Source organism: Annulohypoxylon truncatum, assembly GCF_022578515.1.
Source record: "Annulohypoxylon truncatum strain CBS 140777 unplaced genomic scaffold F4807scaffold_28, whole genome shotgun sequence".
NCBI lineage: Eukaryota > Fungi > Ascomycota > Sordariomycetes > Xylariales > Hypoxylaceae > Annulohypoxylon > Annulohypoxylon truncatum.
This window is the reverse complement of record NW_025953814.1, coordinates 169,920-197,051: the sequence shown is the minus strand read 5'-3', so window position 1 is coordinate 197,051 and position 27,132 is coordinate 169,920. Positions and strand designations below refer to the sequence as shown.

Genomic DNA, 27,132 nt, shown 5'->3' with positions numbered 1-27,132 from the left:
ATGCAGGGCCACGTGTCTACTATAACTGCTATCATGGATATGACTTCATCTAAACATATGAGAAAATCAGCTTACCAGAGGACTGGGAGATAGGAACCAAATTTGAAGACGGCCGATTGTAAGAGCATCTGATACAAGGAGAAGTGAATTTGGTCGTATGATGAGCGTGAGGAGGTTTCTGGTTGATCAATCAACGTGATGCTCTGAGATGATGGTGAGGATTTATGTGTAATTCCGAACAATGATTGCTACTTAGGTGAATCTCAGCCACGCGAGTCAAGTGTGTCTCTTGAGCTCGTGGATTCCTTATTAAGTAGGCTAAACACTCGGCGCTCGGTGTTCGTCAATGTCTGACTCGAGTATTTCCAGCTTCTCCCGAGCATCGAGTATAATAGGGAGGGCTGTAGCATACATATTAAACTGTCAGTGCGTTCTGAGATGTGATAAATTAACATCAAGTGAGTGCCTCGGAAGACTTCTGCTTACGCGCGTACAATATAACCGCCACCTAATAACCTGGATAGGTAGTTTTTGAATAACGTTAGTTAGTCAAGGAAATTCATGCAATCAAGCCAAAAACCAGTCCTTTCATTCTACAAAGCTACCCGATGCAAATTTCAATACCCGTAAACCCTACGATAGCCTTCGGCATGACTCACCAGGGGTGTGGTCCCGGGAAGGTCCGCACCGTGCCGATATTAGGAACCCATCAACCGCCGGCTTGACGGTATGCGGCGCATACCTAATCACCAGTTGACGTGACTTTGGTGAACTATACCTGGTCGCAATAGACGGTAAACTGGCTAGGTCGTCGTGTGAGAAATCCTCAAAGTCAAATGGGCTTCGGGCACAGTAATCGTGCTCAAGGCACGTCGTATTCAGTCATTCTCGGGAAGTACTTACCTACCTAGTTAGTCACCCACACATGTCCGGGCCATGATAGCGCGAGGTATTCCTCTAATACTAACTTAGACAACATGTGCCTGGGTGCCTAATCCGAGCGTGTTGTTTAAGAGGCTCTTAAGGTGAGCCGGCACGAGCAAGGTGGGAGTACCGTCACGAGATTCGCCGATTATTTACCCCGGTAGGTACAAGTACATATTGTAGCAGTTGCTGCAGCCGAGCATCTTCGATCGGCCTAGGTGTAGGAGTAGCGAGATCGCCGATGATTGGGAATTTGTCGACTTCAATGAAACGCACACATCAGGTGCTATGCATATACATAGCAATATATCACAGGGAAGCAGAGAAGCCTGCAGAAGGGCGGTACACTCTTTCATCTCACCTGAATGGGGGATTTCCTGGTCGCGCTCAAATGACTTGCTATGATGGGAAACGCTGATTTATCTTCCCATTGTTAATAAAAAGGGTGACCCCTATGATTTGATTTGACTTGCCCAATGGTTATATGAGAGTCCGACGGTCGTACTCGGCGTTATTTAATTCTTCATGGTACTGACAACGTTCAACTCATCAGCATTGGGTTACGAATGTATAAAAATAAGAATAAAAGACGTCGAAATACTTACTTTAAAGGATTATTGTATCATTTGATGAACTATTTGGAAAGTCAAAAGATAAATATGGTAGTCGGGCTCATTGTACTCAATCGGCCAATTGCAGGAATGTGAGATCAAATCGTATGAGCGATCGACAGCTTACATCCAATTTTCCTATTAGGCCCAAAGTTGGATTGCGAAAGTACATCCATAGGTAGGTACTATAGTAGACATGATGTGCGAGTACGCCTCCGCGGCATCTTCCTTTTCGCGTCGAATATTGGGCGGCCTCATCACCTACTAAAAGTTAGACGTTTCGGATGAGATTAGGCAAGCTAAAATGGGGATAATTATATCCTCTAGACTGCTAATTGCAGAAAAAAAAAAGATTGGTAGATCTTTAGGTAGAATAGTGCCCACTGTCGGAAGAAGCGCGAAATCGTATAGCGCTCGCTGTCTTACAATCCTTTCCCGCTTGTCACCTCATTCACCCGAAACGCTCACACTCGTGGGTCTAGAACGCTCTGTGGGTCTGGCTGCATAATCCATGCAAGCCATTCTAGTGGATGGGCTGCAACTTGTCTAGAAGAGAAAACGGGGTTACAAATTACCTGCTCTATGTCTGGGTAATAGACTCCACCGTTCCTTTGGCGTGTCTATCGGTAGACTTCTGTACAAGGCAAACTTCGGTGTCTGCAAGTGTACTAATTAGTGGACTCGAGGGCTCGAGAGGGGACCTGAATGTGCTAAGTGGTAGTGATCGAGTGCATATATCGCTTTGATCTGTGTAGTTAGACGATTTTCTGTACATCGGAGAATACTTTGCGGTGTGATTGCCATCTGTAACCAGGGTTAGTTGCGAGCTCGGGGTTCTGTATGTAAGATGGGCTGCTGGCTGCTTGTCTTCTGTACCGTACGGTACCTAAGGCAGTGCCAGAGTGGGCGTTTCTGTAAGGCCACCACCCACATATCCATTTTGGGGGTGGGCTAGTTTTCCGTTCTCCTTGAAAGCCTCCCATCGATAACGACCAGACAAAGCCGCCACCCCGTTCGCGTTGCGATAATCAAACCTACCCGCAACAAAGGTTGATCGTCCATTGTCATGTTCGACCTAGAACATGGTTTGACCCCTTAAGAAACAAAGATAGACTCGCTGGTCTTCGTAAGTGTCGAAGAGAACCTCCGGACCTTAGGGCTCATCCGGGTGGTTCTAGTACTCCTCTAATGCTCGAGGCTCCAATGGGTGTCGTTTCAAGCACAGCCGGACACGGGGGAGGAAATAATGGCAAAGACAAAAATCAGCAAATCCAGCAAGACGGCGATGATCACAACAGGCAGGACGATGGCGGCCACTCCCAGACTCTCTGGATTTTGATCTTCAGGGGTTACCCTCGCGATATCCAGAGCACCCGAGTCACCGAGTTATATATCGTCTTTGACGAGAACGAGAGCAAAAACCTCACCATCCGAATCAAAGGTCAACACCCAAACTTTACCGTAGAAGAGGTGTGGAACCAACCTCATCCCCGAACCAGGCTGCATTTCTACCGACGACTAGCGGTCGCGACAGTTGAGACCAGTTCGGAACTTGATATGAGACTACGCGACGCAATTTTGGGCTCCCAAGTGAATAATACCGAGTCGGATTGGACGTGTCAGAGTTGGGTTGGGGATGTCTTGACGACGCTGCAGGATGCAGAGCTCATAACCGACGAAGAGGGCGATAACGCTTTGAACGGGATGGTGAATTACATTGCCCGCGCTCCGTGGCAATGATGATGGGCAGACGTGCCACGGTACCTAGCCTCTACCCCTCAGCGAACAATGAAGATCCCTGCTTGTCGGAGGGAAGTTGAGGAGGTTAGAGGCCAGTAGATCCGTCTGGGTCATCGGGCTGATGGTTCACCTTGTTGGTCCGCTCCAGGTATTAATGCCGTCCTGGCGCTCAACTTGTTCCGTGGCCCCTGACTTTATCATAGTATATGCCTCAGAAATAGGAAACGAATATGCATATAATTCCGGTATTCGGGAATAAGGGTCACGAGGGCCTCGCTCTCAGGCGTACTCGGTGACATCTACTCGGCTCACCGATTTATTGGCCCTTTTTCGCCAGACGGGATAGACATCCATCACAACAGGATGCCGTTACCTTCCTTAGCATCATCCTCCAAGCAAACGAAACAAGCTGTCTTTGGTAGAAGGGTGCCTTAATAATATAACGAGTGCCGCATAGGCCCATCGCACTTTTCGTTGATTTGGAAATGGGCATCAAGGGTGGTGCATAATCCGGGTTCAAATCAACCTTTCGTGTCTTGCATCTGACGGGGCATTGGTATTGTGCGGCATGCATAGGAATATACCCTGACCTCATATCCGTAGAACAAGGGCAAGGCGTTGAAGGAAATCATACAACTTTGGCTTGCGACTATCGAAAACCCTGCTATCCGGTTCCTGCGTGGGCGAGAATTGGTCCAGAAGGTGATTCTAACATTGTGGCTTGTTCGGATGACACGTGTGAGAATTGCTTCCCGAGATGTGTTGTGATGCCCGAGGCCGAAACCTTATTCCTTCGCGTTGTGGAGTTCCTGAGGGCGTTATCAGTTCTTTCACATCTTAAAGTGAATAGTGTTTTGCTGTTGCTGCTCTCCAGGTTGAAATCCGAAGTCAACCGAGACTTTGTATAATTGCAATGCTGTTCTGATCCCAGTGTAAGATGAATGTCGTAAAACTTGTACTTTTGATTGATGTATTATATAAGTGTGAGACAAGATGAATGTCTACGTAAATCGACTCTAGCGTGGTTGGCTTAAACAAACCTTACCTTCCGTTCATCCACTCTAAAAAGACGTAAGAAAAAGTAGGTAAGGAATAAGATCGTGTGCTTAAATGTGATAGTAAGATGTTATGTATTCTTCTAGCGAGGTGATTCGCAATAGGTATAAGATAAAATGTTAATGTCGTCAGCTATTTTTGCCTGCAACTTTATCATGAACTTAATTGGCTACAATGGCCCCAGAATAACGTAAGCTCACCTGCATTCATGCAAGAACCACCTGGGCTGCCGCAACTGCCACTGCCGCAATGACCCATATTAGCCTGTCTTGGATTTCGATTGGTACCTGCTTCACTAAGAAGTACAGAGGCCACCTTCGTCGCTTCCTCAACCCTCCAATTAGCTTGCCTCAATACCTACCAGTTCTTCTTTCAACTTTCAATATTTTTAGTTAACGACTCTCCCTTAATAACCCCCTGGATTGAGCATTCAGTCTTTAAACCCTTCTATTATCCGATGGATGTATAGGAAATTAGCATTAGTGACATAACCGGGTCCTCCAAGATTCCTCCTTTCCGGTGTTGCAGTTATGCCTCCAGCTTCGTTCAGGAGCTCGGCGCGGGTCGTCATCGCCGCACTTGGCCTGGCTAGCTGGATGTCGATGGCCAACGCTGATCTGAGTGCTAGCGACTACTATGTTCACTCTTTACCGGGAGCTCCGAAAGGAGATTCAATTAAGATGCATGCTGGGTGAGCAAAAACCCATAAACGTCCTTTGGCGTTTCAGCCTTCACAACAACCGGTCTGGCTTACTAACTTCCAATCTCTCGATATAGACACATCGAGATCACGCCAGAACACAACGGGAACCTCTTCTTCTGGCACTTTCAGAATCAGCACATTGCGAACCGGCAACGGACCGTCATCTGGTTAAATGGAGGGCCCGGCTGCAGTTCCGAGGACGGCGCATTAATGGAGATCGGCCCCTATCGTCTGAAGGATGAGAATACTCTGGAGTACAACAATGGGAGCTGGAACGAGTTTGCGAACTTGCTTTTCGTCGATAACCCTGTTGGAACCGGATTTAGTTATGTTAACACCGACAGCTACGTCCACGAACTGGATGAAATGGCCAACCAGTTTGTTACTTTCCTCGAGAAATGGTATAAGCTATTCCCGGAATATGAACACGACGATGTGAGAAGTTAAAATACTAGCGGCTGTTGCAACGTGTTAACCCAGTCTTTTTAGATTTACATCGCAGGCGAATCATTTGCTGGACAGCACATCCCCTACATCGCTAAAGCAATACTCGAACGAAATAAACAACCTCAAACTCAAATTGCGTGGAACCTCAAAGGTTTACTCATCGGAAACGGCTGGGTCTCCCCGCCAGAGCAGTACGAAGCGTACCTTTCGTTTGCCTACGAGAAGGGCATTGTTGCTAAAGGTTCCGATATATCGGGGAAGCTCGAGGCTCAATATCGTGTGTGTCGTAAGGATTTGGCTACATCGGGTGATCGCGTGGACAATACTGCTTGTGAACGTGTGCTTCAAGATATCCTCCGTCTAACCCAGACTAGGAACTCTAAAGGCGAACAAGAATGCTTTAATATGTACGACGTCAGGCTGAAGGATGTGTACCCGAGCTGCGGTATGAACTGGCCTCCAGACTTAACGTCTGTTACCCCATACCTTCGAAAGCAGGAAGTAGTGAACGCTCTACATATCAACTCTAACAAGGTTACCGGGTGGACTGAGTGCAACGGAGCTGTTGGGAATGCGTTTAATACCCAGACCTCGAAACCATCCGTCGATTACCTGCCAGACCTTCTGAAGGAAGTAAATATACTTCTCTTCTCGGGCGCCGAGGATCTAATATGCAATCATCTTGGCACGGAATCTTTCATCAGCAATATGCAGTGGAACGGTGGAAAGGGCTTCGAGCTGTCCCCTGGTAACTGGGCGCCGCGCCGCGACTGGACGTTCGAAGGAGAAGCAGCGGGTTTCTGGCAGGAGGCTCGTAACTTAACCTACGTGCTGTTCTATAATTCTTCCCACATGGTACCCTTCGATTACCCACGCCGAACGCGCGACATGCTGGACCGGTTTATGGGCGTCGACATCAGCAGCATCGGCGGCACGCCGTCTAAGAGCTTCTTGGATGGCGAGAAGTTGCCGGACACGACAGTGGGTGGCGCCACCAACCATACCGACTCGGATCAGGCGGCCAAGGATAAGGAGGTTAGTGACGCCAAATGGGGCGCATACCAGAAGTCGGGCGAAATGGTCCTGGCCATCGTTATTGTCGGCGCTGCGGTCTGGGGCTACATTATCTGGCGCGGCCGCCGACGCACCGCGGGATACTCGGGCCTGCCTGTCATATCTGAGCGTGGACGCGGCACCGGGCTTGAGGGCTTCCGCAGGAGGACCGGCAATACTACCCGCGACCTAGAGGCGGGCGACTTCGACGAGAGCGAGCTGGACGAGCTGCACGTCGCTCGTCCTAAAGTTGCGGATAGGGAAAAGCGGTATAACTCGGGCTCAGGCTCGGTAAGCGACGACGAAGAGGAGGACGACGATGAAGACGAAGAGTCGGGGATGGACGAGAAGACTACAGCGAAGAGGGGCGGTGCCGGGGGGAGCAAAAGCCAGTCGGCAAGCAGGAGCTAGAGCGGTCCGACCCGGTCGACCGGTTTCAAAGGGAGGCGAGCATTCTTCTTGGACGGCGCAGAGGAGTCTTGGTTCAGGTCCTGTCGAAATCAATAGAAAAAATCTTGTTTCACTTTAAAAAATCGTCTTGGAAGCCGTTCGCTTATATCACCATCGCACTGCTGCTACTACCCTTACTTGTCATTTTCTATCGTGTCGTGTACATACGTGCGTACAGATCCATATCTACATTTACATACATACGTCTATTATCATCATAGCGGGGGTTTTTGCTTTTCTTGGGAGGGTTGGCGTAGGTAGGTAGGTAGGTTGCCAATACTATCAAAGAAGCGTTGATATTTATTTACATGTTTAGAAGGCAGCGCCTAACAAGTATTCTGCCCAGTAGCTTTTCAACTCTGAGCAGTTAAAGGAGGCTTCGTTGGGTTACACGAGTTACTCTAGATCTCGTCTATTAGAGGACTAAACAACGAAGTTGCTATAGTTCCGATTTCGATCTGCTAGAGACTTGGTCCATTAGAGAAATTTTTTTTTTTTGCCGGTGGTTCATAGAGCTTGAGTACCTAGGTAGCTATATCTATTACCGCAATATTGGGCAAAAAGAGCTGGGAGTTGGCGCAAAATCCTTATTTCCCCATCTAATCGTCCTACGCATGGCGCGATAGGAATAACATTTGGCATATCACACCTTACAAAGACACGTCTTATTTAGCATCACCACATATGAAAGCATAGCAAAAGAGTATCATGGGTTTAGAAAACAGACGATTTTATATTCCTATCATGATCATGCAACCCGCACGGGATTTGGTCATTGCTGCTGGCGAAACGTGACGCAACTAGCAAGATATTTCCGCGACGAGTAGATTATGTACCACCTAGAACGGGTCTATCGTCCATCTTGACAGGTGATGGGGGCCGTAGGTACTTGACGTTGCTGCTGAAGACCCCCTGAAAAAATTGGCTGTCTGGACGAGATCGACTTAGGTACGTCGTATGTGATATGTACCGCGGTATGTGAATTCTGTGGTGTTTGTTGGATGCGGCGGTGAGAAATGAATCCAACGCGCAAGGGGAACTCAGTAAATACTCCGAAGGCTTTCCGTATTTGCAAATGCACACTCTTACTCCTTTTTTTCCCGCCCATATCCCTCCCAACCTATTTCCATTTCGCGCGCCTATGCGCGATGAATCCGACATGCTGATGTGTATCCCCTTACGAAGAATCGATTTTGCGATGCGTCTGCCCGAGAAGCGTAGACAGTATGACTAAAATCAGAACGGTTCGCAATCGTCACCCGTTGGTCAAAAACTCCTGCTGAAACAGATAAGGGCATGCTGAGGGGGTATCGACTCTTGCTAACGACTGCTGTTGAGAACACCAGTAGACAATGAAAGAAAAGGGAAAAAAATTACAAAGCAATAACACTCTGAACCCATTAGAACCCGCGATATGGGTACAATATGTGAAACGGGCCCGACGACCCAACACCTGGCCTACAACTCGTATGTGTGACCTCTTGACGATAGAACCTGGCTGTAATACTAATCGTCATCGAGCTCGATGACTTCGATAGGGGGTCTATCCCGCTGTAAAGTCGTGGTGGATGAACGTGATGGCTGCTTCCCCTTCGGACCGCCGCCACCTTCGTCGCTCTCATCTTCGCTGTCATCATCATGCGGCTCTTCTTTCGGCTTCCAGTTTCCGTCTTGGTCGACAAGAATAGACTTCGTCCCGAGCTTATTCTCTTGCTCTAACTTCGAGCGTACTTCTACAAGAAACCCATCAATCCGGAGGCTAAAAGGCCTCGCGTCACCGTCGCACAAGGGGCATCTCCACTTGTCCACAAACGAGGGCTCACGAGGACAGTTTGCACACCCTGAAAGGTGGCCACACTGACAGGGCGACTTCTTACCAAGTCGCGTGTTGAGCCAAGTTTCGAGATCGAAACACTCAAGATGGGCGCACATATTTCCACGAACAGGGATGTTAAATATCGCCCGGGAAAAGGGATCCGTGACATCAATAGATAAATCATCAACCATCGCAAGCTCATCATCGTCCGCATACTTGCTTGAAAGACGGTTTTTGATAATATCTCTTGTTATGCTCGACGGCTGATTACCTTGCGACTTCACCATGTTGAGCACGGCACTGTGGCTGAGAACTTCTACCTGTTCGACAGCAATGAACAGCTTCTTGCCACTTGGTATAGGGGTGTCTTTAGGAATAGTAAGACGAAGGACGTTGTTACCTGTAACAACATGCTGGGAAGCTTCGGCAGGTAGGTCCTTGGAGTGATGCGCTTTTCGCATAATCCCTAATATTTGGGAATTTAACTCCATGAAGATATGCTCCGGCCAAATGGTGTCGGTGGTAACCCATGCGCTCTCGGTAAAGGGAGGAGCCGAAGCGTCCCTGTAACAGCATCGTACCCGATAGCGCAGAGATCCATTAGAAAATACGCTCACAGGCAAGAACTCACCGGGCCTCGTTTCTTCCCGAGTAATTCTAGCATAGTCGGGCTCTGGTACGGCAAATTGCAAATCTTGAACGTAGCTCTGGGGTGTGACGACCGTTGGTGGAAGGACGAGCGACTTGATGGCCTGGTAAAATCTCTCTGGTTTCTTCGGGTCGAACACTAGAGGTATTCGCTTCGGACTCCTAAGGTGGGCTTGATGAAGAGATCCCTCCACAGATATCCTGTCATAAGGGCTATGGGGGTAATCTTGCACGCCAATTCGCATGTCGCGTGGTGGGATTAGTCGGTCTTGGCGGGTTAGTCCATTCTTCTGGCGAGGCTGAGAACGAGTAGATTGTTGAGGGCGAGTAGGAACTTGAGCCTGGTTCGCCAGGTACATCGCTGGTTGCTGCGCATTTGTTGCGTTATGACGAGCAAGAACAGAACCATCAGCTATAACTTGACCCGTGGAAGTCGGGACCTGTCCTTGAAATACCATATGCTGACCATTGAAGTTCTGATAACCCTGTTGCCACTGCTCAATGGGTTGAGCGGTATTGTAGGAATTACCATGCGAGATCGCCGGGTTAGACATAGCTGAAGTTGACGGGACTCCAGGGGAAGCTTGTTGAATAAATTGCGCCTGCGCCTGATGGTACATCGGATGTGGTGAGTGCGAAGACATAACTTCCGCTTGCGGAGCTGGGGGGCTCCATTGAGTCTGAGGGCTGGTACCGACGGGCATATTTTGATTCGAAGACAGAGTGAAATGAGCCGGAACCGGTGACTGGAAAAAAGCTGGACTGTGGACACTTGTTGGCGTATTAGCTGGAGATTGGGAATACCTCCGAGGGTCTACGTGCTGATTTATATGAGGCGGATACGCCAAGCCTGGTTGCTGTTGTTGTTGATAGTTCATTGTTCCGTAATGAACGGATTGTTGACCTTGAGGGATCACTTGCGGCGGTTGGCCCTGAGCTTGATTTTGCGCAAAGAAGGTCTTGTACTTTGCAATAAGTGATCTATTGTACTCGGTATACAGTGAGTGAGCGGGTCGATCTCTAAGGGTCCCATCAGCACTGAGATGGTTTGTTTGGTCCTTCTTGAAAATAGCTTCCATTTGCGCCGCGACACACCCATCTGCGATTCCTAGGCTTCTTCGTGATGCTCTAAACATAATGGCCTGGAGGATCGGCGAGAGTACGAAAAGGTCATATATTAGTTCGCTCACGAGAAGCGGATAACCCTGTACTTGGTGTTCGCGATGTACCGCCACCCACTTTTCGGCTACGCGCGTAAGAAAATCAAGCACACGCATGATAGTCTGCTGATAAACCGGGACGTTCTGCATATTGGAAAGACGGTCCGGGAAACTTGCAAACCATTGAACATGTTCCAGCCGAAGCTTTGAGTTGCTCTTGAGAAGTGTACCCATAACACCAAACGCGTTGTCGACAAGCGCTGGGTTGTGGAGCCCTGGATGACATAATCGATGAACACTAGACTGGTCTATGGCCCAGACACAGAAGAGTTGGTGCATTGCGACGAAGAACAAGTCTCCATCTTTACAAGCTTCAGTTAGAAGTTGATATCGAGGCCGCTCGATCTGAATATCAAGGCCCGATTCTCCGCCGACACTACGTATACGGTCCTGTAGAATTCGAAAGGCACCAATAGACTCGAGAAATTGTTGCTTAGGTTGCCTAGTTGTGTGAATAATATTAGCTATTATTATATTTATTACCGGAGGTACCTGGGGAGACGTAGGCATCATTATAATAGGGCGATATCCGTGGACGGCATTATACATACTGGGTACATCGTCTTTTTGCAGGAGGTAGCTCTGGCTGCTCTAGAGGTGGCACCGTCTTAGGCGCCATCTGAGCGTTGACCAAAGGTACGGAAGGTACCGTGGGTACCGTGGGTATATTTGGTGTTGGGGGTGTGTGAAGAGCCGTATTCGTAGGAGTAGATGTTCTTGGTGTTGGTGAAATGTCCTTGCTTTGTCGCGAGTTCGTCCGTGCGCGAACAGTAGAAACTCGAATATCTGGTTGCTCTCCACGAGTATTATCTGCAGTAGTATCAAGTACGAAATGAGCCTTTGTAGTGGGGGCAATGGATACGACTTGTAACTCGGGGACGTCAGGGCTGGGTTCGTCACTAGGTGCGGGAGACGGAAGTATGGTATGTGCGGCTGAGGTCGAAGTTCTATTGAGTCGTATGAGATGCACTGCTTAGTAACTGACCGAGTACGGAGTAGACAACATGAAGTTAAAGTGTGGAATAACCGTGCGTGGGTGGTGTGAATAAAAGGACGATAAAAAGGTAGAGAAAGTATTTTGACCGGGCAATACTTGCAGGCGTTTACTTACGGGAGTGTAGTTGTTGTTTGGGTTTGAGTCGGAGTTTGGGTGGGTGGGTGTCGAGGTGAGGGAACAGGGTGAGGTCTACGCGGTGGGGCTGTATGGGTGGTAGCTCTCGCAGCAGTAGAGGCAGAACTGGAAGTTGTCGAGGTTTTCGGCACTGGGACGATTCCTGCCTGGCTTGTCGTATCGACGGTAGATGGAACGGGGCGCGTGGGTTCCTGGGTAGTAGTGATAGGTTGTTTGGGCGGTGGTTGTGGAGGACGAGGAGTAGGCTTCACAGGTTTTGCGTTGGTGAGCCATGACGGTTGTCGACGACCACCAACCCAGGTATTCAGCGTAGAATTAGATGCTGCAACCTGGTAATCTGACACCGGATTCCCGTTTACATTCACGTTCCCGTTCGAATTTGCATTTATTCCCGTCGTCGAAGATCGATGTCCTCCCGTCGGCGCCATCAGTCATTAGTGGTGATTTCTAGAATTATTTTCGTTATGACTCGGCCTTCTTGCCCCCTTTTGTATCGTGACCGTCGAAGTGCGGAAGACTATGATCGGATTTATCATGTTAATAAAAAAGTAATTATATCTGATGGATCAATTTATTCTAGCGCTATGAGAGGGTAGATAATAGTTATAAGACAAAGGCAAGAAACATGATTATCCAGCCTTTAATACAAACGCACCATAAGTAACTTTCGAAGTGTTAGCTTGTGGGAAGGCCGATAAAGGATAGAGCTGAGACGGCGATTCTTTGAGAAAAAGAATATGCGTGGTTTTGACGTATAGGATTCACAGGAATGCGACGAGGCTTGAGAAGTATGTAGTCAGCAAGAGGCGAGCAGGCGGTGGATGATTATAGATAGACGTGGAAATTCACCCCGTTACCTACCAGCAGCCTGATAAGCTAGTGCGCCTGCATGGGTATGCCAGCCGGGTCCAGCCCGAGACGGATCAACCTTAGATCTATGATGTTGATTTGGAAGGGACAAGAACGCAATCTAATTGGATGTTACGTGTTGAAATTTGCTAGTTGTATCACCTCCCCCACCTCTATTAAGGAGTATCCTACTTATCTGCATAGCGCCATCGATATATGAGTGCAAACTGAACAGTGGTGCTTTGAGATCCTAGGTCCCTACCCATCCCCTTGCGTAGAGCCTCATCTTCTGTCTCGGCTAACTCTTGAATATTTAGTTACTTTGCTGGATTGCTTAAGTTTTACACAACTTGGAATGATTGAACCCAACAAAAACACTGAAATGCGTAACAGGTGCCTAATTATTAAGATATTGCTTATATTGCTCGACAAAATATCGGAATGTACTATAACCTATTATTACTAACGAACACCCAATCAAATGTGATATGCCATGTGTGTATAATTGCATCATGTATGATATCTCGTAAGGCCGGCCCACGGCAACTCTATCAAATACTATCCGTCCACGTAAGTTCTTCTCTTGTCCCTGCTTCGGCATTGTGAATAAACACTTCTCTGTTGGAGTATAACGCGGCAATTTGGAAAATAGGGCCATTGACTTGTATCCAAATGTCTCTAGATTGATAGTTAAAGATATTCACGATACATGAGCTAGGAAGTCAACGCAAACCTATACGAAACAAGATCTAAAGGTTCCCAACACCTACCAATCATTTCGAGTTGCAACTATACACATATCCATGTATTGTTGTTCCTGGTACCTGACGTTTAATGGACACGATCGGGATCTATGTACTATACACGTGTGCACATGTACATATGAAAGCATCCCATCTCACGAAATCGAGTACCGAATCAAGTAAGGTGCACGTGATATGGTAATTGCCTACCTACCTAATGCAGAGGAGGAAGAATCTTTCAAGAGCGGAACTGCAATTATAAAGCTGGGCCGATCGAGCAAATCGTGGAAACTACTGTCCAAATTCTTGGCGCTAGGAATCGAACTATGTTTTCGGACAACTTAATCCACTGCTAACAATTCTGTACTGCTAAGGAGGTATTTGGCAAGCAGTGGCGCACGTATTTTAATGGAGCGGGCCAATCAAAGCATAACGGTAAATCCCTCCTTCCCTGTGCAATACTTTTTTTTTCTCCCTACTCCTCTCCAATTTAGGTTAGACGGATAAGGATGAACAGGAACCCTGGTCGATGAAAGGTAAAAATGACCAGTAAAGATCAGTCAAGACCCCTCCCAGCTCACTCCGTGATCCGTTCTTCATACCCATCAAGCCTAGCGGCTGGCTTTCCTCATCCCATCCATCCGCATTCAATCGCATTCCCAATCTTGAAGGTCCCTATCCTGCCTATCCTGCCTATCCTACGGACGCCTCGGCCAAATCCATATTTTTCGATTCCATCCTGTAAAGAGTTGACGACGATATCGTTTGTCTTTGCCTAGATAATCGTCTGGGTTTTTCTATTCGCGGCACATATTAATCACATTCTTTAATCTCTTCACTCGTATGAACTTTAGTAAAACGACGTCGGCCTGTTGCCTTGTCTCGTCCGCTCCCCTACCCGGGTTTTCTTGTGTTCTCGAATTTGGTGCTACCAGGACGGTAACGGTAAAAGGTCCCCAAAGGGGTCTCTAAAAAGGAGGGAACATCCAATAGGACGACGCTCTCCACGTTCTAGCCAAAACTCCAGCTCCCAACCGGAAAGCTGAAGTACGACGACAGAGAGGCGACGTATACCAACAGCCCGGAAACAAGCCGATAACGACGACACTGCCTCGAATCTTTGATTCTCTCCTCTGCGTATATATATCATTTCGTAGTAGTTTTCTATATCGATGGCTATTTATCGATGCATTTCGTCACCATTGAGACATTGATCGAGTCAGATCCCCGATAGACTACTCCACAGCCCGCAGAGTCCGTTCGGATTAGGAGGCAGCAAGCGATTAAGGATCGCCACCTTTCGCTTGTCGGCGTTTTCACCGTCGCCGTTGAATACATTCGCGATTTCGATCTGATCCGACCCCAATTTCTTCAACACGCGACATCTCGCCGTAATTATCATGGCGAAGCCAGACTCCGGGGACATCCTCGTGGTTATTCGTAAGTTTGCCCTCTTTTCACCCTCCGTTACACCCGGGTTCGTAATCTGGCCACAAAGCGTATCTGTATATGTGTCTGTATATGTATATCTACATCAAGCCGCATCGTTTGCGCAATATCGAATTCCATTTGACTAAGTAAATCTCTAGATGATTTTCAGGCTCGCAGCTCCGACGAATTAAGTTTGGCGAAGGGCGACCGTGTAGAATTAATCGAGCGTGACGACGAATTCGGCGATGGGTGGTACTTGGGTCGTCATATGGTAAATGGAAATAGCGGCCTGTTTCCTGAGGGTAAGTAATGTTGCCGGTGCAAAGGTACCAGAACCTAGAGGAGAAGCTTTGAGATTGATCGGTACTTTGTAGTATACACACGACCGGCGCCCAAAGGTGTTGCAGCTTCGTCCGTCGCTCCCAAGCCGATCACAAATTCGTTGTCATCTACCAATGGAACACCATCCGTGGCCAGTCAACCGTCATCGACCACGTCGACCCAGGACCGCACCTCGACTCCACAGCTTACTTCTTCCGCTCCGCCCGAGACCAACCCATTAACCTTGCCGTTGAATTCTGCGAAACTTGAGGGGAAGACGACCCCGACTTCTACAGCACCTCTTTCGAGCAAGAGTTTCGCTTACGGCAGTGGTAACGAACTAACTCGTCATAGTTCCCGCCAGAGCCAGGAAAATCCTGTCCTGCACGAGACTCTGACCGTCATTGACGAGCATATCACCGACCTCCACTCGACTCCACAGAATGGTGCACTCCACCATGCAACAGATTCCGGAAGCGAGTACAGCTCCCATATGCCAGATCGATTATCATACATCCAGGGCGAAGAAACTGACGAGGAAGAGGAAGTATCGCATACTCGGTCGGAAGTTGAAGCTTGGACGGCCGATGATGTAGCCGAGTATCTGTTCACAGCTGGCGTAGAGAAGAAACATTGTGAAGTTTTCCGAGATCAGGACATATTCGGTGAAGTTCTTCTCGGACTAGATCAATCGTCGCTATTCCTAAAGGCATTTGACCTAGGTTCCGTAGGACGAAGATTGAAGACGTGGCAAAAGATTAAAGCACTGCAAGATGAAGTGAATGGTGTCGTTCCCACGAGACGAACCACACAGACGTATGGGAGCGAGGCGGGCTCGGAGGATATGAAGGTAGGAGGAGGGTTTCGGAGCCGGACAAATACTTTGACAAACTCTCAGAGATTTGTTCCAACGGATAGTCGGCCAGGTTCGGTTCAGGGAAAGCGGCTATCACAGACGATAAAATTAGAGCAGATGGCTCCTATTTCGCCTAAGGGGTCACAAGACAGACCGTCGACGAGAGGGTCGCACCACAAGAGACCTTCAGCAGCTTCCGTCCGGGAGCTTCATCATTCGCGGCGACATTCGTCAACCGACTTTAGACTTGCCCCGCCGGTTAGCGCTGGGACCCCAAAGCTTTCGACCTCAGGAACGTTTCCAATCGCCGCCGACCATACCCACAAAAAGCAACCCTCATTCGACCGTAACTGGACTATGGGTTCAGCCTCCACCCCTTTCCCTCAACGTCCCTTGTCATCTGCTGGATTACATGATATCGCAAATACTTCTGACACAGACACCGCTCAAAATCAAACTTCTGAACTCGACCGTGGTTATTTCTCCGGAACCGAGATCGATGGTCGGAAACGTAACGTGCTTAAGAAGCGCGATAGTACCGCCTCGCATTCGCATAAATCAAGCTATACGGAACAGCAACGGGTAAGGAGTGCGACAGCTATCGCGAGGCGCTCTAGGTTCGGAAGTATAGATTCTACTCGGGACACGACGCCCCCGAGCGCCGCGCAGATGTATTACGGCGTAACAGGCGATCATCGACGGACAGCTTCTACAAATACTACCGAGTCTATACGACCTATCCCCCCTGCTAAGGATGGCCCTAGTCCAACTGTCACTAAACTCGATGGCAACTCTCCGACTTCGCCGCCTAATCGGCAGGCCGTTCATGGCGATTGGATGTCGACTGCTGGAAGTAAATTTGGTGGTTTGAGGGCGATCTCAGATGCCATGATTGGTAACTCGAAACTCGGATCACCTACCAATTCCTCCGCCCAGGATTCTCCTATGAGATCACCATCAAGGACGGGATCGAGTACACCCTCGGGCGGCCCCAGTTTCGAGATCGATTCCCCAGACACGGGGAAAAGCCCGTACTCCGCTGCTACTACTGCTAGCCGCAAGAGTGCGAAGAAGACGAAGAAAGAAACTAGTGCCTATCTACGTGGGCTACAAAAAATCGGACCTCGTGAAGCAATCAAGGACGCAGACTATAGCGGGTGGATGAAAAAGAAGAGCTCGCATCTTATGACGACGTGGAAACCGCGGCTCTTCGTCCTTAAAGGGCGCCGCCTTGCATACTATTACTCGGAAGACGACACTGAAGAGAAGGGCCTCATCGATATTTCGTTCCATCGCGTGCTCCCAGCTGACAATGAACGGCTCACTGGACTCCATGCCACTTTGACGGGTGCCAGCAACACGCCGATCATGCCGGCTGATAGCAGCATCCCTACTCTTGCAGACAATGTTACCATTTCTCCTGCCGAGAAAGGCCTGGATGCGATGTTCATATTCAAGCTTATGCCACCTCGAGCCGGGCTTTCCAAGGCCGTCAACTTTACCAAGCCTACCATTCATTATTTTGCGGTTCCAAATCTGCAGCAAGGCCGGACTTGGATGGCAGCATTGATGAAAGCGACTATTGACCGTGATGATTCCCAGCCAATGACAACAACCTACCAGCAAAAGACGATTTCGCTTACCAAGGCACGCGCTATGCGACACCGGCCACCTGCCCTGATGAACCTCGACGAGAAGGTCGAAGAGGGTACCAAAGACGATGAGAAGAAGAACGGCCTGGGCATCTCGTTCGGCGAGGTCGATAGTGCAGTTTCTGGTCTCGAGAAACTAGGCCTTTCAAAGGTTGAGAGTTCAGCAACCAAGACATCGGCGTCTGAGAACGAAAAGACCGAGAGCTTACCTTTCCTAGCTTCGCCTCAGAGCGCCTAGCGGCGCAATCCTCGGCTTTCACACTCGGTGCCGTCGTGAACACGGTAGCTGGTAGCTGATCCACAGCTGATCGAATGATATATTGCTGCGTCTTGGACAAAGCCAGCAGCACTAATATATTACAGGCTTTTGGCAAGGGCCGGCCGAGCTGAAGCCTATGACCACGACACAAAATTTCCTTCCCTCTAGCGCGTCATCGGTTTTTATCTTGATTTCATAATTATTCCCCAAATATCCACTATCGATACCTGTGTACGAACGAAGCAAGGAACGGATGCAACGACCAAACTCCCAAACGCCCTCCAAGCCAGGGATTAGGAGGAAAGGGGAGGAAAGAGAGCAAAGGAAGCACCAGGCAAATAATATCACGGGTGCTTAGAAGAAAGGGGCGAGGAATGGAGATGGTTCGCGGTGCGCTTTCTGCTGCTGCTGTTGTTGTTGTTGCTGTCGCTGTTGTGTTGTTTCCGGTTGATTCCTGTCGAGCGGGAGACCAAGAGGAAAGTAGAGGAAGCAGGAAGGAGTAGAAGGTTGAGAAGGGCGAAATGAAGAGAAGAGGCCCGGGCGGATGATATAGCATTAACCGAAGCCGAAGCAGGTGCAGGAGCAATAGATAAGCCTTAATACAGTGTACTATGAAACAGAGATTATGTTAATTGATCTATTCGATGATGTTGCGTGGAAATGCCTGTCGCCATCCACAACCGTTCTTATAAGCCAAGCCCCTTGTACACAAATAAGCGGCTAGACGTTTTTGAAGAAAATTTTCTTTCTGAGGAACGACGTGTTATGGACGTACGTAGTAGTTTTCGGTGTGTATCACGAAAGCGTCTTGCAAACAGTGGTATTGGCCAGGTAGGTAGATAGACTACCTACAAAGCAAACCTCCAATGCCGGCCGTATCTAGTAAAATTTCCTGTTTCTTTTCGTTTACTAACCGTCCTGGAAGGGAAAGACGTGTTGGTTTCAATAAGATTGGTGTGAATATTATGGTCAACTTATGATATTATACTCTCGGTAGGTAGGTAGGACCAAGAATTACCTAATTAGGTATTAAAATACGTAGATGTGTTATCAGATGGGATTGCATGTCATCACGAAGATGGACTTAGTATCTGGGGTACGCTCCCCTAAAATTGAACAGCCAGAAGCAAGCCGATGGCGTCCATGAAAGGCGATGGTAAAGGTTTTATCTACGCAGGTGCTATCAATACCGATAGAGCTTCTTTCGAATATTACCTACTATTCACGTTAACAACCTTAAAACACCTACCTACCTAGTGAAGACCAACATATCGACGGTAACCACCAGTAACAAATCACAAAACAGAGCACATAACAAGACAAACAACATTTCATGATCCATTTATTCAGATGGGGGACCTATCATATCATGCGGTTCCTACTCAAACGTCAGATCCTATCCGAGCAGAAGATAGATGCGCCGAAAGAGAAAAAAACCAGCGATGTCCCGTCCCATAGTCCAACGCATAGCAATAAAGGCAAAGGGGCCTCCGGGGTATCATAGCCGTATAAACCGTTCATTCGTAACCCGCACTTCTTTTTCCTTTTTTTTTCGCCTTGCGCCTCACGTCCATTGTTATCAACACCTCCACACCTAATCGTATCCCGATTAACGGACCCCGTTTCTTCGCATATTACTCCCAAGGTACGTCCATAGACGCCCTTTCCATCACAGAGTTAACCGTTGGCTACACCTCCAGTTTCTGTTTGATGAGCTCGATCCAAGCGCCGATATCCTCCAGGGTCTCCAGCGCGTTAGCCCAATCCGTTCTCTTGTCCGTTCCCCGATCGTTCAACTTTTGCAGGATATTCTCGGCGATGATGGCGACTCTGCCGCCGATCTGGATCTCGAGCAAGATGTTTGCCGTGTCCTCCTTGAACGGGAACACCAGCAGCAGGCGTGGCACGGGGTGTGCCGTCAGGGTAACGTCCACCTTCAGCGTGCCCTTTGAGGCCGACTTAACGTCCGACTCCGTCGTAGACATGAATTGCTCAAACTCGTCTTTCTGCGTAAGCGGTTTGTTGGTATCTTCCTTGCCAGCTTCTGCTGCGGTTGGCTTTCCTTCTTTCGGCCTGAACATGTTGTTAAGAAGCAGGGACAGGAATGCGTACTGGCGTAGCAGCGGCAACATCGTGATTAGGTCCTTCGGGTGGGCAAATGGTACATGGCTGATGACCTCACCGTAGACTGGCTTGTATATGTACAACCTATTTTGATGGTCCCTCATAATGGGTTCCGTCTGAGAGCTGTCCGAGAATGTGGGGATACTCTGTGTGAAGGTAAACTCCCGAGGCTCGCTGGGATCGTAAGGGCTTCCTTCAGGAATAGGGAACATCAGTGCATCGAAAGTTATGTTCGTAAGAGATACATTTGCCGCAGAGATTTTGTAAATCTCCATAGCGACAGCATGAGGAACAATGACCGGAGGGTCGAAATTTGCCATGAAGACAACATCAGGTGTTTTAGGTCCAGACAATCCTACAGCACCCTCCAGTCCGCCTTCTGTCTTCACCTCCTCCGAGGATGGTAGAAGAGTGTTAGGCGGCTCAAGCCAGTCCAGAAAAGGCACGGAAGCACCCATCATATCCGCATCTATAATATCGGACTTCTCGATATTAGGGCCAATCCACTTCTCCGAGACCCGTACCGGGCTATAGACCATGCCACCAGCAGGTGCGCATTCGATCAGGATGCCCCATGTTCTGGCGTCATCGGTCTCCACCGTAGTAGACGTAAGCTTTCTTCTCTCCTTCCAATAGTCAAGACTCAAGCCGATTCGACCTCGAGTATGCATGAGCGGACATCCGTTGCGAAGGCAAAGAGCAAACACTCTAAGTCTTTCCTCCGGCATGTTAAGGAAAGCACGGTCCTCATTTCGGAGTTTGTCTACGTCCCATCTGTGGAGCCTTTCCAAACTTTCCCATATACCTGCGATCGCCTCGTGGCAATTAAACCCGGGCGATACGCTAAGTTTGTCAAGCGTGGCAAGACGTTCGAGATTCGCACGGAATTGCGTCAGTCTCTTGGTTAGAGGACTCTGGCCAGGAGCCAGAGAAAGGTCCTTCAGTAAGATAGCAGATGCTTTGTCGGCATGCTTCTCGAGGATCGGCATGGATTCAGTGTACACTAACGAAGCCTGGTGTACGACGTGGTTGGTGATACCGACTTCGACGGCCATAGTCTGTCCTGCTATGATCAGAGTCTTGGCATTCTCGCCGGCACCTTTAACATCTTCCCAAAGGCACTCTAGATTCAGGTGAATAGCCAACCTCTCGAGTCCTTGGTTGCTAACACGACCACTGTTCTGAGCCTGCAAGGATGGGTTAGTTCCTGCTCGTACTCTCAACAATACCAGCTACCACTCACCCAAAGAGCGGCTATAACCGCTTCCATCCTCTTCTTGCGATCTTCCTCGTCCGATTGTCTCGTTGCTGCAACCAAACCTCCAACACTTATACTATCCAGATTGAGGTCGTTAATGTTCATGTTTATTCCCAAAGTGTTGTATGCAGCGGTAACGGAGGGGCTATCGAAGTTGGCCGTCGCACTAGTGTTGGTACCGATCATTGTACCGGTAGCGGGGGATTTCTTAAATTGCTGCGGTGACGATCTGGGACCGTGGGGAGAAAAGGCGGCGGCGGTTTGTGGGTTGGAGAATGGGGTCGAGGCTTGAGGTGTAGGCGCAGCTACTGGGTGTTGAGAAGGCGTGCGGCCCTGTTGGGAGGGTCCGTGACGCATTGGAGTCGACATCGTAAAGGTGATGATTTTTTAGGTACAGAATAGAAGAGTTTGTGAGAGTCGGGGGTTTAACGGTGGTGGGAGATCGAGGTATCGTAGGCTAACGCGACGAAATCCAGTGGGAAAAGACGCGTAGATGTTCGCGATCAGCCAAGAAACCAAACGAAGCTGGGGAAGAGAAGTGAAGCATGTTATTCCTCCGATAGCCCTCTCTTTCACTCCAGCTTCACCCAAAATTCTGTAAGAGATAGGCCCCCGCAGAGTATTTTGGGATTGACGTTGGTTTTCACTATGAATTCCAATTGAAGTTGTGATTTTGAGGATGTAAAGGTGAAAGTGTACTAGTGCCAAAATCCAATGTTAGTGGGTAGGTACAAGCTCAAGGTTCAAATGCTAAATTGAATTGGTGGGGAGCGTCATAAGCTTTAAACGCCCCAGGTGCCCATGTCCAAGGTACATATGTGGACTTACATAAGCAGTGTCGTACTAAAATCAGGTACTACGTAGTACTCGAGTACCTAAAAGACCCCTGTAACTTGAATGATTGTGCAATTGTGATTGGTTGCTACAGCATACATACTACCCATCCGACTCGTCAGATTTTAGGGTCGATCACTCTCAGCCGCAAAGATTAACGACAGGCAAATGCTAAAATCACGTACTTCCATTTAATAACGAAACATTTCTCAACGCATTTATCTGTATTAGCAACGGGAAGAGCAGCATCAAATCTACCTAATTATGTCTAAACAAGAGCGCCACAACTTATCCTAGGAGTTGTGCGTTGCCATATAGACAAGTAGATATGTTATTGCTTATGCCCGTCCGAGTTATTTGATGCATGCCGTCAACCACATCTCAACCACTGCTTTCCAAAGCATCCGGGGAACGTATCTATGTCGAGATAATGGGCGAGTTATTGTCAGCTGGGATATGATCGAGAAGCAGCTGTGTTATTCTTGGGGTATCGTGCATATGATGGTCAATGCCAGTGTCGGTGTCAGTCGTCAAGTTTTGATTGTCGAGGAGTGCAACTGATTCAAAATTCCCATAAGTGAACCGTTGTGAGTAGCTGTGAAGACAATGCCAACTTAAGGAAACACGATTATGAATCTCACGTATTGGCCCGTGGTCGTCCATAGCTGCATAGGTCATAACTAATCGGCGGATATCATTTGATCTTGGGTAGCTCCCCCCCTATTGGTTTCTTGCTAACTGTCGGCGATTATGGGACCCTTCGGCGATAGTGGCTTCATTGTCAGGATGTGGTCAACTTGTCGTACTTTAGTATAAACCACTGCGTCAGTCCAAGCCTTAGCCAATCTCTGTCTAATTGTATCGCTGCAGGACGTTCATATTCGGCTAAGACCAATGACGCTGGTCTCCTATCCCAAGGCTGCATAAAACTCCTCAAATAGCTCCTCGGCTCGACATCCTGGATCGTGATTCCTCGGGAAATCCCTAACCTGTCCACGCTATATCGTCATTCTCTGTACTCGCGGAGGTGTGGGTTATTAAGATTCTATGTTGGCTATTGGTCCTAGTAAGGCTCACTGACCCAAATAGACCAATCTGTCGAAACATTCATTAGTTAAATGCTTGCATATTGTTGATGGAAAGTGTTAGTAACTCACCTTGACTGGTCCACATGAAGTTTCCGTGCCCACCCTTCCACCCTTTGCACAATAAACAACATGCAGATGTCAAATGAAGACGACTCTGTTAACTTCCCCTGTATGAACCGCAGCGTTCGGAAACTTGGCGCTAGGCTATGCTGGATTGACAGGTTCAATGTAGGATCTAGGCTTTAAGTAGGTATTTGCAATGGATAATGAACTTTGGAGTATCATGTCTCCAATGGGTTCTCATTGTTCAAGTCGCTATAAGCGAGACTCAATAGTTTCCAGTGGCGATTCGTTCAAGGAAATGTGTGCGTGAAACGAAAAATGGAATGATGATAAAGCCTGTGGCTGGCGAGAGACAGATGGTTGAGACGATGAGGCCATGTCGAAATTTTGATTGTGCCAAAGACCGATGAATAAAGTTGTAGAGTTAATCCAGCGTGGTATTAGCCTGGGAACGTCATGCTCATCTCGTCCTCCATAGCCCTAGAGCACAACATCGTCGTAAGGAAAAGAAAGAAACCGAAAAGAAAAGGAAAGAACAGAAAGCTAGGAAAAGGAAACAGAAAAAGAAAGGAATCAAGGAAAATGAAATAAGTGCAGTCGACCATCAGGAGTTCTTTGCTCTTCGTAATACCGAACGGGTTTCCCCTCGTTCTTGACATCTAGCAGCCCCCAAGTGAGCTTCCAAATGTCCGTTTCTCGGGACAGTCGTCATGATAGAGATATGCTAAAGGCCTAGACATATGCTTGAGACGACTGCGAGGGTCTTTGTCGTTCATTTCGTCGTGCTTGTCGATCTTTGCATTGCCGTGCAAACTCTGGGTCGCTAGAACGCTTCATCTCTAGGTATTGCTCATAATCCTGTTGGTGTTTGACGAAATTAGGATCATTCATGCGAGGAGGCCCGCGGGGTTTGGTAACTGGCTTAGGACCAAATGCTATCTGTGCCTGTTGGTGGAGTGGCACGTTGCCCGAGCTCACAGGACCAGCAAGGGCAGCCGGGTTTGTACTCGGCACCGCTGGGAACTGCATATTTGGCTGACCACTGGGGCCATATGCAGGAGTGGCAGGGAAAGCCGGAGCATAGCCAACTGAGCCATAAACGGGACCATTGCAACCACATCCGTTGTAACCAGATCCATTGTAGCCAGGTCCATTGTTGCTAGGTCCATTGTAGCCATACCCGTTATAACCGACGACTCCATTATAAGTAGTCGCATTATATGCAGGTCCATTGAATACAGATCCATTTACAACAGGGCTGTTATACATCCCAGGAATGTACTGTTGGTTCTGTAGCATGCTGGAATACGGCACTGCAGCAGTATGAGATCCCTGATGGACTCCTTGCTGGGCTCCGCCCTGATGTCCTGGCCATGGTTGGGGCACATGTACAAGTGCCGTCTGGGCCTGGCCCTGGGTGTTCTGCGGCTGAAAGCCCGAGTTCGAGTCCAAATTGTTCGCCATGCCCTCCAAATGGTCAATTTGCTGTAGCAGGCTAGTATCTCGAGAATGAGATGTGAGAGACGACGATGCCTTCAATTCTGCTACCTCTTCTCTTAGTTGACTTATCACATCTAAGATGACTTGTGTATCATTTCCAACAAGAGCTTGGTTTCTTGTTGACTCATGACTAGTCGACGTCTGGGGGTTATGATTTGATGAACTTGAGAGACGGCTGCTAGCTTGGCCTGAGAACTGAAATTCAGTGGCGTTTGGATTCAGTGATTTCCCATTTTTCATCTCAGCCATTGTTCCAACACTACTTTCGCCCTTCTCTGGTGGGTGAACTAAAACTAGCGACTTAGATTCCGTGGGATTTTGGTTGCGCTCAGTATCTGAGCGGGGCCCTGTAGAACGAGTTTGTTCCGTGCTGTGGCGCCCTTCAGTAAAGCAAAAATCCGATGGCGTGTTTAGTTTCTGGATGAAACTTTCGTAACGTTGATTCTCTTCCTCAGGATCCTCGGGGATCGCTGGAGGGTAAGACGCTCCGTGGCGTCGACCATCAGTCGCAGACTTCTGAGCCATTGGACCTTGAGCGGCAGATGCGATAGCTAAAGGACGTCGAGAGTTCTCATACTCCTGACGCGAGCGGCCTAACGGATGACCGGCCGTACGAGGCTGGTTGAGTCCAGCAACCTGTTTCTGCACCTGTTCATCTAAATCTCCCCAGAGACCACTCTTGAATCTTCGTGACTCTTTAATGGCCTTAACCTTCGCAGCTGGAAAAGTCATAGACTCTTCTGGGTCTGTAGGGCTTGTCTGCGGGAGGGGAATTGCACTTAAAGGGGAATCTCCATAATGCCAATTATCCACCCATTTGCCATTTTCCTTTCTGCGTTCGAGACTCAGGTTTTGAACTTCGAAGCGCTCACGCGTGCTTGGGGACAGCGGCTCCAATCTGACAGGGGCTCCTGTGTCTAGACTTGAGCGAGGTTGTTGATCTACTGGACAAATATATTTGTCCTTGTCATACTCGGAGCGGTTCGAGTCGATCTCTGCACCTCTATAATCCTTCTTAGTCAATGGGGCTGAATGAATAAAATCTGGGTCAATGGGAGTGGTTCGATATCCACGCACGACATAATCGTCCTCTGGTGAAACCGAGCGGCTTGGCTTCTTCACTACATGACCACCGGATTTCTCGAATTCAGTCTGCGGCAAACCAGCAGTTGTGGGTGATCTCAGGGGAGCACCCGGGCCCAACTGACGGTTTCTCCAGTTAGGGTTGGCCAGAGCTTGGCTAGGCCTCGAAGACTTAACTTTGCCGTCGGTGTTGTGGGGTTTATGCTGGGTCGCCGGAGCGGTAATGCCCCGTGTAGAACTATCTGGACCCTGCGTAACTGTCACCGTGCTATTGTGACTCGTGTTGACATTGGTGTCGACGCTCAGATTGAGCGCCTTTGCTCTGGCCGCAGCCCTACTTGCCTGAGCGTGGCGCATTTTGAGAAAGCGTAGAGCGTACTCTAGCTAAGCAAATATCGAGGGATTAGCTGACTGAGACTTGATGGCTTGAAGAATTTGGTATAGTGATATGGAGATATTGGTGGCCTAGGGTTCGAATGGAGTTATTGCCTTATAGATCAAGTCGTGGTTGATCTTGTGACCAGATCGAAGTAAATGTAAGTTAGACGAGTTTTTCAAGGCTTTCCGCTGTGCGTTGAATACTGTGGAGGCCAAGTTATCAGCGCGTGGTGTATCACACAAGAATGTACGATTATTGTTGCTTGGAACATGTTAGTGACGAACAATGAAGGCAATGAGGAAGGGAAGGGAGTCGTGTGTTAGATCCTAGACAGAGGATGCAAGGAAATAGAAAGCAATGGTGTATATTGGTAGCATATAATTCTGTAATAGGTTACCGTAGATGATGTGGTGGTGATAATAGCAATGTAGGGTAGTATGGAATGAGATATAGTGGTAGACAGGTAGGAGGAAGTAGGTGAAGCGTAGGGGAGAGAAAAGATATTTGGTGGAGAATACTGACATAATCTTGAAAAACTCCGTCGGCGATTTATTGCACGGTTGAATTACTGCATGAAATACGATATGCGTGAGAGAACTCGCGTGGGAAAATTGTCGTGGAGCGAGGTCCTCAAAGAAGGTTGCTGGAGGCTGTTGTTAGGAATTTGCGTGGGATAAAGGTGGATGATAGACAAGAAATGATGGATGGATGGGTTGCACGTACCTGACAGAAGATAATCCAAATTCAGTGTTGGTGCTGAAAATGGTTGGACGTTGTTGATGTTCGCTTGGTGGATAGAAGTTAGAGTACGAAAGAAAGTATTGCGAGAAAAAGAGTGAGGAGGTGAACGAGTGGGAAGTTTGAAAAATTTGGTGGGTGGATGGAGATTTGG

General features: G+C 48.4%; 7 protein-coding genes across 7 annotated transcripts; 3 read left to right on the top strand and 4 right to left on the bottom strand.

Moving 5' to 3' along the window:
- Positions 1-2,738: 2,738 nt before the first annotated feature.
- F4807DRAFT_462763 (uncharacterized protein) lies at positions 2,739-3,275 on the top strand (the record flags this gene model as incomplete). Its single annotated transcript, XM_048001873.1, has 1 exon — positions 2,739-3,275. The coding sequence occupies one exon, from the start codon at positions 2,739-2,741 to the stop codon at positions 3,273-3,275; it is 537 nt and encodes a 178-aa protein (XP_047851833.1).
- Positions 3,276-4,503: 1,228 nt separating this feature from the next.
- On the top strand, positions 4,504-7,300 carry F4807DRAFT_435261 (alpha/beta-hydrolase). Its single transcript, XM_047998878.1, has 3 exons — positions 4,504-5,022; positions 5,109-5,469; positions 5,524-7,300. The coding sequence occupies exons 1-3, from the start codon at positions 4,862-4,864 to the stop codon at positions 6,943-6,945; spliced, it is 1,944 nt and encodes a 647-aa protein (XP_047851832.1). The 5' UTR covers positions 4,504-4,861; the 3' UTR covers positions 6,946-7,300.
- Positions 7,301-8,490: 1,190 nt separating this feature from the next.
- F4807DRAFT_462761 (uncharacterized protein) lies at positions 8,491-12,228 on the bottom strand (the record flags this gene model as incomplete). The annotated part of the gene is made up of 3 exons (XM_048001872.1): positions 8,491-11,110; positions 11,220-11,615; positions 11,780-12,228. The coding sequence occupies 3 exons, from the start codon at positions 12,226-12,228 to the stop codon at positions 8,491-8,493; spliced, it is 3,465 nt and encodes a 1,154-aa protein (XP_047851831.1).
- A 2,581-nt stretch (positions 12,229-14,809) lies between these two features.
- Positions 14,810-18,547, top strand: F4807DRAFT_435256 (uncharacterized protein). Its single transcript, XM_047998877.1, has 2 exons — positions 14,810-15,125; positions 15,198-18,547. Exons 1-2 carry the CDS (start codon positions 15,092-15,094, stop codon positions 17,888-17,890), a joined length of 2,727 nt encoding a protein of 908 aa, XP_047851830.1. The 5' UTR covers positions 14,810-15,091; the 3' UTR covers positions 17,891-18,547.
- F4807DRAFT_183918 (uncharacterized protein) lies at positions 18,010-18,572 on the bottom strand. Its single transcript, XM_047993603.1, has one exon. It carries the CDS (start codon positions 18,465-18,467, stop codon positions 18,129-18,131), a length of 339 nt encoding a protein of 112 aa, XP_047851829.1. The 5' UTR covers positions 18,468-18,572; the 3' UTR covers positions 18,010-18,128.
- Positions 18,573-19,240: 668 nt separating this feature from the next.
- Positions 19,241-22,029, bottom strand: F4807DRAFT_435255 (mediator of RNA polymerase II transcription subunit 1-domain-containing protein). Its single transcript, XM_047998876.1, has 2 exons — positions 21,279-22,029; positions 19,241-21,222 (listed from the first exon to the last, which is right to left on the bottom strand). The coding sequence occupies exons 1-2, from the start codon at positions 21,660-21,662 to the stop codon at positions 19,600-19,602; spliced, it is 2,007 nt and encodes a 668-aa protein (XP_047851828.1). The 5' UTR covers positions 21,663-22,029; the 3' UTR covers positions 19,241-19,599.
- Positions 22,030-24,010: 1,981 nt separating this feature from the next.
- F4807DRAFT_462758 (uncharacterized protein) lies at positions 24,011-26,218 on the bottom strand (the record flags this gene model as incomplete). The annotated part of the gene is made up of 1 exon (XM_048001871.1): positions 24,011-26,218. The coding sequence occupies one exon, from the start codon at positions 26,216-26,218 to the stop codon at positions 24,011-24,013; it is 2,208 nt and encodes a 735-aa protein (XP_047851827.1).
- Positions 26,219-27,132: the final 914 nt, after the last annotated feature.